The sequence below is a fragment of the Petaurus breviceps genome, unplaced genomic scaffold (assembly GCF_028583685.1).
Source record: "Petaurus breviceps papuanus isolate PSGF00001 unplaced genomic scaffold, PetGlider_PUasm1.0 79, whole genome shotgun sequence".
Classification (NCBI taxonomy): Eukaryota; Metazoa; Chordata; class Mammalia; order Diprotodontia; family Petauridae; genus Petaurus; species Petaurus breviceps.
This window is the reverse complement of record NW_027186523.1, coordinates 31,604,545-31,617,077: the sequence shown is the minus strand read 5'-3', so window position 1 is coordinate 31,617,077 and position 12,533 is coordinate 31,604,545. Positions and strand designations below refer to the sequence as shown.

Genomic DNA, 12,533 nt, shown 5'->3' with positions numbered 1-12,533 from the left:
TCTCTCTCTCTCTCTCTCTCTCTCTCTCTCTCTCTCTCTCTCTCTCCACCCTTTCTTTTCCGCCTTTTCTCCTCCTCTCCCTCCTTCTGTTCGCCTCTCCCTCCATTTCTCACTCCTCTTTCCCAAACCCTGAACTCCTCCTCTCCCTCTTTTAGAATAAAGTATTAACTTCACATAAATTCTACAAATTAGAAAGCTATGTATACCATTTGAATGAATTCTTTTTAAAGAAAGCTAACTGGAACATACCGAATGTTTTCATTCTTGTTATTTTCCTAGATAATCAAACTATATAACATTCAGTTCTCAAAAGAAAAAAAACATAAATTAATATATCTTTAAAATTCATGAATTACACACCTGATTTGGAACACTAGAACTTGCCATTGTTTAGGGAATTTCCAAACCAATGAATGCTATTTCAAGAGTAATTGAGATTTTTTTCCAGTGAGAACCATCTCCTTGATATCAGCATATATATATATATTTTTTTTTTCCATTTTCAATTAAGTGTCAGACTATTCAGATGTTTCTACCTCAGGTCATCATCTTGGACTAACTCTTAGGTTATATTGACATGAACTGCAGTCAAACCTTTAAGTTACAGTTATACTGTTTACTGTGATTCAGGGATTATGAGGGAGTATCTCCATATATTTATGTGGGAGATGTCTACATGCTATGAACTGATGGGTATCAATGAATAGCTGTAAGAGCAAAGGAACAGAAATCCCTGAAGAACTAATGTTTGGTTGGTGGTTGTTGTTTTTTTTTTTTAAATTTCCTTCCCTAGAGGGATTGTGGAGCTCAACTTGCGAAACTGCCTCATTGACAAGCATAATTTCCATGATGAGGTCATTCGTAGGCAGAGAGAGAAAGATCGAGACATCAGAAATTTAAAGAAGATGGAGCTGCTCTTGAAAGTGAGCATGGATTCACTGGCTCAAATTCAAACACTGCATCAGCGACTCTTATTAGAGGTATGTGCTGTTCATCAAGATTGGGTGTGTGAGTTCAGCATTACATCACAAAATAAACTTTTTAGTAAGTTTGTTGAAGGAGTTTTGTGTATTTGTTTAACTAGCAATAAAGAAGGGAAGAGGCAAAAGAGAAAGAAGAGATCAGAGAAAAGGAAAGCTGAAAATGAAGTATCTTCAATTGATATCCTATCAATTGTACTACCCTGCAATGGTTATTAACAATAATTTTCTTGTTTAGTCATTTCAGTTGTGTCTGACCCTTTGTCAAACCCTCTGGGGGTTTTCTCGGCAAAGATACTGGAGTGGTTTGCCATTTCCTTCTCCAGCTCTTAGTTTTGCAGATGAGGCAATAGGCAAACAGTGGTAAAGTGACTTGCCCAGGGTCACACAGTCAGTAAGTGTCTGAGGCTTGGCACAGAGTAAGTGCTTAATAAATGCTTGTTGACTGATTAACTGGCTCTGCCAATTTCCAGGAGCCTAGACCATGGCCAAAAGAGTCTTTGGAAGATTCATGTCCTCATCTATAGAACAAATATAACATTTGTGTTACCTATACCAGAGGGCTGTTGTGAGGAAAGCACTTTGTAAGTCATGGAGAATTCTGTGAATGTTGCAGTGAGGGAGAAGAGAGCAGAAGGAACTAGGAGAAGGGCATCTATAAGCTGACTGGCACAGACTGGAAGAAGGAATGATGTAAATGATACAGATAGGGGACTGGCAAGCATGCCCCAGCTGGCACATGTACCACTGAACACTAGCCTGTATGCTGCCTTCTAACACAAGAAAACTGTTGGCTGGGAGGCAATAGATCCTCTTCCATACTTGGCAGTTTTGTTTTGCGAATGAGAAGGTTCAGGTGTTTCAGGGATTTTTAAAATACTGTGGTTTCTCATCCGTTAAGAGAAGAGAGTAATCTTTGCCCTGCCTTCCTTCTATTCATGGTTATTGTGAAGATCAAGTGAAATCATGGATGAGAAAAATCATATGTCTAATTCAGATAATTCTATTTGTAGTACTGTTTCCAGAAAAAAATAATAATAACACAATAAGAACAAATGGAATATAAATAGAAAAAAAAGAAATTGATTTACACTACTTCAAGGTTGCATAGTGCCATGAAAGTGACCCCAAAGATGTCAAAAGCTATACCACTGGAGCACGATCTCTGAAAAATTCTGCCAAGCTAAAATAATGTTAAATATAGTCTAGGCAACAACATGTGCCTAGTGTTCTGTGAAGAAGCTGGTCATCCACTTGACCACTAGGTAATGAATTCTTTGACAAAGGCAAATGACAAAACAAATCAAAATATAAAATGGTTCTCATTCCTCTGTAGCACCTTTCATTTCCACAGTGGTGATGCCATAGAATCAGGAAAGGAGATAGATGGTAATAACACAGTTTTTAGGACATGTTTAAGAATTAATATAGCTGCTATTTCTCCAAATATGAGCTTTGTCCAACAACCAGTGAACTGGTATGTTACTGGAGGAGTTGAACCTCATCAATATTTACTTTCTTGTTGTGAATTCAATAGGATTCAACAAGTACTCAACTGAGATAATGTTTGTAAAGTGCTTAACACAGTGACTAGCAAATAGCAGGAGCTTAATAAATGCTCATTTCCCACCTCCCTCACCCTATTCAGCAAAGCAACAGTTTCCAATAAGCATTGGTAGAGGGAGTTTCCCTCCCAGAAGCTCTGAAAGCTGATGAAATGACAGGCTGGGAGAAAAAAAACGCAAACTAGGAATTGAGATAATTGTTGGGCATACAAAGACAACAAAAATAGTCCCTGCCCTCAAAGGAGCTTTCATTCTAGAGGAACTGAAGACCTAAGGAAATGATAGCAAAGTGCAAGTAGTATCTTTTGTGAGAGGAAAATTAAGGAACTGGAGGAGTCTGATTTCATTGCACACCAAAGGCAACAAGAAATACCATTTCGTGAAATACTCTTTTTCTGTGCTAATGATGAGGAAAAACAGAAAGACTGCCATGAAGATAACTGAAATATTTTGCTGACATCTATTGCAAAGGATAAAACAGATAAATTTTATGAAAAATTAAGTTAAATGGACATATATTTTAATTTAAATGACTTTAATAAGGAAGGATAGAAGATAAATAATATATATGTGTGTGAGTATATATATATGTATGCATGTACAGATATCTATATGTTGGAAAATGTGGTTTACCATTAAGAAATGAGAGAGAAAGAGCTTGTAGGCCACCCAGTAGCTTCATGTCCGTATGTACTATATGTCAAGAAGAGAGCCAGAAAATAATAGACATGCTCACCAAATAATATCACAGAAATGAAAGTGATTATGTTTTAAGAGAGGAAATAGCTGGTTAGTATCATAGTAATCTTTTTAGAACCTTTGTATTCATGCCATCATTGAGTCAGAGCAAGGACCAAAAACAGCAGTGAATTAGAGGAAAGTATAAAGATGAGAATATATTTTGCTCAGTTACAGCAATTAGAACTTCTTTGAACAAGCTGTTGAAAAGATGACAAAAAGGCAAAGACATTAACTCTGATCATCAACATCTTAGAGAAGTACAATGAAATCAGTCAAAATGAGGATTACAAAGAGTCTATAAACCACCTCAGCCAGGTAACACTTGATTTCCAGGTGGAGCAGAGACATGTCAGGCAGGAACAACAGCAGTTGGGAGGCAAGTTTATGTGTAAAACATTACAGAAGAAGATATCCTGTCATAAAGCAAAGAAAAGGAGAAGAGAGGAAAATAAAACCTCATAAAAATGGGTTTGAGAGTCAACAAAACCATTTCATCTCAAGGACAACTTGATATCAGGAGGAGAACAAAGAGATACAAAATTAAACAGATTTTAGAGTTTTTCTAAACTAATCTCTTCTTGTCATTAATGGAACCAGTACATGTGGACTCTTAACACCACAATTTTAACCAGATGTTAAAGACAGAAAAGTATAGCAGGCACTTAATACTTATTGAATTGATGTAGAATAGCCCTTAAATGAAGTTAAGAAAAATCATTGGACATGACCAAGTATACATAGAAGGAATCTGTGCTGGAGATGATCTAATTTTGAAGGCATTAAGGGCTCAGTTTTCAAGATACCCAAGGGGAAGATATTTTTTAAAAAACTTAAATCATTTCCTTCCATATGGTGCTAGCTATTGTTGTTCAGAAATGTCAGGTGTGTCCATCTCTTTGTAACTGCATTTGGGGTTTTCTTGACAGAGATACTGGAGAGGTTTGCCATTTCCTTCTCCAATCTGTTTTACAGATGAGGGACTGAGGCAAACAGGGTTAAGTGACTTGCCCAGGGTGATGCATCTAGCAAGTGTCTGAGGCCAGATTTGAACACAGAAATATTAGTCCTCCTAATTTCAGGCCCAGAACTCTGTCCACTGTGTCACCTTACTGCCCCTAAGAACTCATTAACACCTAGGGAACATATACCTACTTTCTCAGATTAACAAAATATTAATGAGAATAGTTTTATGAAAAATAGTTCTATGTATGTATCAAGGACATCTTTAATCAAAATATGAAAAAGAAATGAGCTGGGAGGCAGAGCCAAGATGGCAGTGTAGAAGCAGGAAAACTCCCTGCGCTCCCCCCATAACAACCTCAAATACCTATAAATTATGACTCTAAACAAACTTTAGAGCTACAGAACTCACAAAGTGACAGAGAGAAACAAATCTCCCACTGAAGACAGCCAGGCAGGTGGACAAGAAGGGTCCATCACAGCGTGCTAGGAGCCAAGCCCAGCCCGGTGTGAGCCCATAGTTTTAGCACCAGCACAGCCCTGATCAGCAGTGGCTAGAGTGGACTTAGGGAGAGTGGATCACCAGCAGCTGTGGCAGTTTCCAGAATTATCAATCCATAAGCCAAAGACAAAGTAAAAAGTCAGCGTGGAACTCTGTTGGAATTGGGGGGAATGGAGCTTGATTAGGCCCCTGTTCTGGGCAAGAAGTGGCAGGTGCCACAGCCGTGCAGCTACTTCCATGTGGCTGCTTCAGAGTGCCTTGCCTGCAAATTCTAGGGGGCCAATCAACCAATTAGAGGGTAATTGCTCTTGCTTTAACCTGCTTAGATCTGGATTGCGGTCTTGGGTGCAGGTCCTGGGGTGCGTGACCGGTGAGCCAGAGCTTGTAAGGGCGGCAGAGAAGCCACCCAACTAATAGCTCTGGCAACTGTGAAAACCCCAGTAATTTGGGACAAAGCTCTCCTCTCTGGAAGCAGAGTTCTACTGTGGCAAAAAGCTCAAAAGTCAAGTAATTGAGTGGCAACATGAGCAAGCAAAGCAAGCACAGCAATCAAAACTTAAGATTCCTTTTATGGGGACAAAAAGTATAAAAGCATGGAACAGGAGGAAGACAACAAAGTCAGAACTCCTGCACCAAAATCTTCCAAGAAAAATAGGAATTAATTGCAAGCCATGGAGGAACTCAAGAAGGATTTTGAAAATCAAGTAAACAAAGTAGAGGAAAAATTGGGAAGAGAAATGAGAATGATGCAGGAAAATCATGAAAAGCAAGGCAACAACCTGACTGAAGAAAATAACACCTTAAAAATAGACTAACTGAAATGGCAAAAGAGGTTCAAAAAGCCAGTGAGGAGAAGAATGCCTTAAAAAGCCAAATTTGCCAGATAGAAAAAGAATTTCAAAAGCTCACTGAAGAGAATAATTCCTTCAGAGCTAGATTGGAGCAAATGGAAGCTAATGACTTTATGAGAAATCAAGACATTATAAAATATATCCAAACAAATGAAAAAATAGAAGGCAGTGTGAAATATCTCATTGGAAAAACCTCTAATCTGGAAAATAGATCCAGGAGAGATCATTTTAAAATTATAGGACTACCTGAAAGCCATGATCAAAAAAAGAACCTAGAAATCATCCTTCAAGAATCATTCTTCTCTCAAGGAAAATTGCTCTGATGTTTTAGAACCAGAGGGCAAAATAGAAATTGAAGAAATTCACTGATTGCCTCTTGAAAAAGATCCCCAAAAGAAAACTCCTAGGAATATTATAGCCAGGTTCTAAAGTTCCCAGATCAAGGAGAAAATATTACAAGCAGCCAAGAAGAAACAATTCAGATATTGTGGAAACACAATCAGGATAACACAAGATCAAGCAGCTTCTACATTAAGGGATCCAAGGGCTTGGAATATGTTATTCCGGAGGTCAAAGGAACTAGGATTAAAACCAAGAACATCCATCCAGTGAAACTGAGTATAATGTTTCAGGGGAAAATATGGTCATTCAGTGAAATAGAGGACTTTCAAATATTCTTGATGAAAAAAAAAAACAGAGTTGAATAGAAAATTTGACATTCAAATACAAGAAGCATGAGAAGGTAAACATGGAAAAGAAATCACAAGGAACTTATCAAAGTTGAACTATTTACATTCCTACATGGAAAAACAGTAGTAACTTATGAAACTTTTCTCAGTTTGAGGACAGTTGAAGGGAATATAAATATATATATATATATATATATATGTATGTATGCACATATATATGTCTATATAGGAGGGTATATGTGCGTATGAATACATATGTGAGAGTGTGTATATATGTGTACAGTTTTACATAGGCAGAAGGCACATGATCAATTGAATAGGAAGGGATGATATTTTTTAAAAATAAAATTAAGAGGTGAGAGAGGAATATAATGAGAGGAGATAGGGAGAGACAGAATAGGGTAAATTATCTCATATATAAGAGGCAAGGGGAAACTGTTACAATGGAGGGGAAGAACAGGAAGGCAAAAGGGAATGGGTCAACCTTACTCTAATTGAATTTGGCTTAAGGAGGGAATAACATACACACTAAACTGGGTATCTTACCCTACAGGAAAGTAGGGGAGAGGGGATAAAAGGGAGGATGATAGAAGGGAGGGCAAATTGGGGGGGGGGGAGGGGGTAGTTAGAAGCACACACTTTTGAAAAAGGACAGGGTCAAAGTAGAAAATAGAACAAGTCGGGGGTGGGATAGGATGGAGGGTAATATAGTCAGTATTTCACTATGGAAATGTCTTGCATAACTACACATGTACAGCCTATATTGAATTGCTTATCTTCCCAGTAAGGGTGGGTGATGAGGGAAGAAGAGAAAGAATCTGGAATTCAAAGTTTTAAAATCAAATGTTTAAAAAAAATATTATTATTATTTTACATGCAACTAGGAATATGATATACAGGCACTGGGGTATAGAGATCCATCTTGCCCTACAGAAAAGTTGGAGGGGAATGGGGGAGGATATAGGAAAGAGTAGATTGGGGGAGGGGGTATTCAGTGGGAGCACTGTTTTGGGGTGGTGGGTAGGGGAAAGAAGGGGAGAAAATTTGTAACTCAAAGTCTTGTGAAAATGAATGTTGTAAATTAAAAATAAACATAAAATTTTTTTAAAATATAAAAAAGGAACAGTCAGGCTTTCTCTAATGATTTTATTGAATAGACCACCTCTTCATTTCAACAAATGTATATTAAGAATCTACTGTGTGCTATTCATGTTCTAGATCCTATGTACACAAGACAAAAAAAATAGTGTCAGCCGTCATTTATTGGTTACCAAAAAAAAAATCATTTAATTCAGCACAACAAAAATACAATTTTAAGGGTACCTCACCACATTGTGTCTAATGGCTATGTTGAAATCATACAATATTTCATCACAGATGCAACCACCGAGCTATCTTTTTCCAGCAACCTCTGATTATCATTATGAAGTAATAGATAAAACAGGGATATGTTCACCAAAGGTCTTAGCTACTCTTACAGAGTATGTGAAGCACAAATTCCAAATAAAAGACTCCAAATTCTAGAGATGATGCCTTTCTTTGTAAATGATTTTGTGCTCATTACTTCAAGTTGGTCCAGAATACTACAGATCTTCTTTAAAGAAATCTACATACAGTAACTCAAAATAGAACAGATGCAGGAAAAATCAAGTGGAAGAAAAATTCAGTTACTACATGCAATTGAATGGGCAGTCCATTGATTTACTCTGTTAAAACATACATACCTTGAAAAACAACTGAAACTCAACAAGAATTGGGACAAAAAAAAATAAATCATTGGGGGAAGAGTAGGCTGGACTGAAATTTTTAAAAGCAGCAACACTTTTAATGATTTCAAGTTGCTGCCCAACACTAAAACTGAGCTATTAACAAAAATATTCTCCCAATGATGCTTTATGGCCATAATCTCCATGTAACCAAAATGGGGGTCCCAAAGGTCAATCGAGGGGGCACATGGTAGGGGTAAGTAGCCAGAAGATTATTATGAAAGATTCATTGCACAAAATAAGTAACATAAAAGATTATCAAAGAAATGTACTGGTTATATCAAATTGACAAGGAATAATATGTATTAAAATTGTACTCCTACCCAGGATTTTTTTTCTTTAAGGTCTAGAGGAAGCTTCATAGAATAGATATTTGTAAATAATCTATGGAGAACTTATGAAAGACCTCTGAGGTAGATGGTCTCCCCTCCTACTTGTCTGAGAAAATCGAGGCCATTCAACATCACTCACTCCTCTCCTATACTCCACACACGAAAAATCTCTATACATTTTCACCCAACCTCTTCTCCTCTGTTCCAGTCTCCATCTGTATATATTTAATTCTGCTTTCTCCCCTGAATATCATTTTCAAATCATGCTAGACATCTCTACCTGGATATCAGTACCTCAAATTCAATATGTCCAAAATGGAACTTATTCTCTTCCCCCTTCCCTCAACCCGATTCTTCTCCAAACTTACTATTTCTGTTAGAACATTACCATCTTCCCATTTATTAGGTCATTACATTGGAGTCAACTTTAATTCCTACCCTCTCCCCTACCCCGACACTAATGCAGTTGTCAAGTCTTGTGAGTTCTGCTTCCATAATACCTCTTGCATTTTTTCCTTTGTTTTCACTTACAAAGTCACTAATCTAATTCTAGTCCTCATTCATTACTTCTTGGACTATTGTAATGGCCCACTAATTAACCTCCCTGCTTTCAGTCTCTGCTCTCCCTAGCTCATCCCCTATACAGCTGCCAGAATAATCTACCAGGTCACTCTGCTACCCCAAAGCTTTCAGTGGTATCCTGTTGCTTCTCAGATAAAATACAAACCCCTTAGCCTGGTTTAAGGCCTACTATGGCCTGTTTCCAATCTACCTTTTCCCTCTTATCTCATTGTATTCCCTTCTCATTCCAAGCAATCTGATCTCCTAGGTGTTACTGGGCCTCCCCCCTCCCCCCCCTCCCCCGTATTTGCACAAGCAGACCTGCTCAGAGTCTCTCCGAATCCTTATCTTCCCTTCAGGCTCATTTGGCTTAAGCATTTCTTCTCTGAGAAGACTTCCTTGATGGAAGTTATTAGAGCTCTCACCTTTTTCAAAGTGTTCACCTTCATTTATTCTTCTATGTATGTTGAATTTCTCCAGTAGAATGCAAACTGAGGCCAAGAATTATTTCTATCCCTTTTATCCCTAGAGCTTCCCACCATGCCTTGTTACATAGTAGACTTACTAAGTATTTGTTGAACTCAAGATGTGATCCCTCGCACCACTCTCAGCTCACCTTCCATTTCTGAGCTGACCACCATGGCCCTGCTTCCTATCAGCTGTAGGCTCTTCTCACTCTTCACTCCTTCTGTGGATAACCTTTGGCATTTGCCTCTTCTCCACTGGCTGCTGGATTTAGCAAGAAGGCCTAAAGAAGCATCTTTCTGTCAGTTCCTTCACAATGATGAACAGAATGCCTCTGGCCTATTTCAGCCTTCCTTCTCCCTCTTAGCCCCTCCTGCCACTCCCACAGCTTCATCTCACTCACACGTCATTTTCTTGGAAAATGGAAAGGGCATTGGATGTGGAATATGGGAAGAGCTGGGTTCAAATCATACCTCCGACACTAAGGAGCTGTGTGACCGTGGGCAACTCATTTGACCACTCCTTCAGTTTCATTATTTGTAAAATGGACATACTAGCACCTGTAGTCATTCTCTCACATGGTTGTAAGGATCAAATGAAATAACATGTGTGAAGTGTTTGCAAACCTTGAAGTGCTATGTAAATGTCAATAACTATTTTTAGTTTGTTTTTCCACTGTATGTCAACTCACGGTGAGTAGTTCCCAGTTATTTCTTGTGTTACTCAATCTGGACAGCTGTGCCTCTTTCTCCATGAGCAAATCTCACTAAGCCTTTGGGTTCCCATTATTGTTGTTGTTCAGATGTGTCTGACTCTTTGTGGCTTCATTTGGGTTTTCTTGGCAAAGATACTGGAGTGTTGGCCATTTCCTTCTCCAGCCCATTTTACAGATGATGAACTGAAGTGAACAAAGTTAAGTGACTTGCCCAGGGTCACACAGCTAGGAAGTGTCTGCGGCCAGATTGGAACTCAGGAAGAGGAGTCTTCCTACTCCAAGCTCAGTACTATATCCACTATGCCACCTAGCTGCCTCCATGGACTCCTAAGGACTCCTTTTGCTTCTCATCAGTTCTCCTTTCCACTTCTCCTTCCATTCCTTATTAGCAGAGCTGGGCCATTCAGCTCACCCTGGGGGGTAGGATGGGTTCTGAGCTTTCTCCCTAGATCACCAAAGGAAAGCAGGGGTGGAGGGTTTGAACCAAGAGCTGGCCCTTCCCTGCCCCGCCCCCCACCTTCCCTCCAGCCAGTAACTATGACTCAGAGAGACGGAAAACCATATCACAAAGGAGAGTGGTGTCCTTGCCACATTTCTAACTTTTTAAATGGAACTTTATGATTTCATGTTATGTCTTTTTGTTTGTATATTTGAACATCTGCTTTGAGTTTATAAGTTTAAAAAAGAAAGAAAAATACAACCACCTTTCGTGGAGTACATACTTATATGATAGTAAGTCTTTTTGTTACCATCTTTATGGTGGGCACCTGGTGATTTTCTTATTCTGAACCAGGCTAGAGATTGCGTTATGATGGAAGAAGAAGTGAAGGAAAGGACAGTGAAGAGAGACACCTGGGTTCTAGTGCCTGCTTCCTCACTAATTTTCCTGGGTGACTGTCATCAAGCCAACTAAATTTCTCAGTGCCTCAGACTCTACCAATTTAAAACAAGAAGGATTGGACTAGATTATCTCTAATGTCCCTTCTGGATCTATAACTCTGATTTCCATGAATTCTCAAAAGCATATGTATTGAGCCCAGGGCAGGCTTTTCATATTGTACTTTATTAAGCCAAAATGTGACTCACAGTAATTCCCTGTAACTCAATATTCCTCATTTTACCCAAGGATGAGTATAATAGATCCATAGAATAACATTTCAAATATTTAAATCACTCTTCCTCTCTACCCCTAAATGGTTTAGGAAAACGGGGGTGCAGCACTAATTAGGTGACAGGATATTGAGCTCAACCAGAATTCCAATTTATTGCCGGAACCATTCAACATGGAAATTTTTATAGTGTATGATTTAGCTCTTTCTCTGTATTTTACTTATAAATTTTCTGAGTTCTTGCCACCACTGTTACTGTCCTAGTTAACTTCCATGGCAACTATGGACTCTATCAACAGATGCTAAGCACTATCCAAAATACAAATAGATGTACTTTAACTAGAGACTACACAAGATCCCAAGTATCTGAAGGCTAATCCTTCAGGAAAATTTGTCTAAACAGTAACTTCTTAATATAAAGTTCATGATATAAACTCTAACAAATTATTTCAGTAATTATAATAGTTTGTAAATAAAACTTTTCTGTTGAAATGTGTTTTTAATGGCCAGACAAGAAAATAACTTCCATAGAAGTTGAGAATCAAATGGCATAAATAGAATTGCTTTGATAATAGATATGTTTCCAAAATTTGGTTTTTTTCAAAATGTGTTGTCTGGATACTTTCTTATTGATCTCAAAGGAAGTCATCCATGGGTAAAAGATTAGTGTATTAGTGAAAGAGTTCATTGTTTGAAATAGCTTCTACCAGAAAATTTACAAGTAGCATATATAGACATAGTCACAGTGCATGATACAAAATATCAATCTAGAAACTATTCAACACATGTTCAAGTGTTTCATATATAGCCTGGGGGAAGAAACACAAAAATAAATAAGGAAGGGTTCCTGCCCTCCTACAGCTTACAATCTGATTGAAGATAAGAAGTATAGAAATAACTTGAAGTAAAAAATAGACAATAATTAGTGTATAAGAGATGTCTAAATAAAATGCGTGTGGATTGTCTGAGGAAACAAAGGTTTGAGCTTCCAAGTATATTGATTTATTAAGCAACGCATGCCAATTGCATAACTAACCGGGAGTAGCCTTCCTCAGCTTGGAACTGGACCCTGAATACAGTGGGACACAGATTTTTATGCTTTAAAAGGAAACCAACCTAACAGGATATAAATCAGGGTACAAGATTAGGTAATCTGATATGTAATTGGAGGAAAGATAAAGGGCTTTCCAAGTTGGGAAGGGGAGAAAAAGTGATTCCCTGAAATCAGAGGTATCCCACTCCCCACCAAGTGTCTGTATTCAATCAGAGGAACAAGGAAATAATAAGTGATTGACAG

General features: G+C 38.1%; 1 protein-coding gene across 1 annotated transcript in view; it reads left to right on the top strand.

Moving 5' to 3' along the window:
* The window catches only part of LOC138175894 (coiled-coil domain-containing protein 146-like), a 245,301-nt gene that overhangs the window by 187,815 nt on the left and 44,953 nt on the right, over positions 1-12,533 (top strand). Inside the window, exon 9 of the mRNA XM_069106545.1 lies at positions 794-980. Within this exon, the coding sequence (XP_068962646.1) occupies positions 794-980 (187 nt within the window). The remainder of the gene's footprint in view (positions 1-793; positions 981-12,533) is intronic.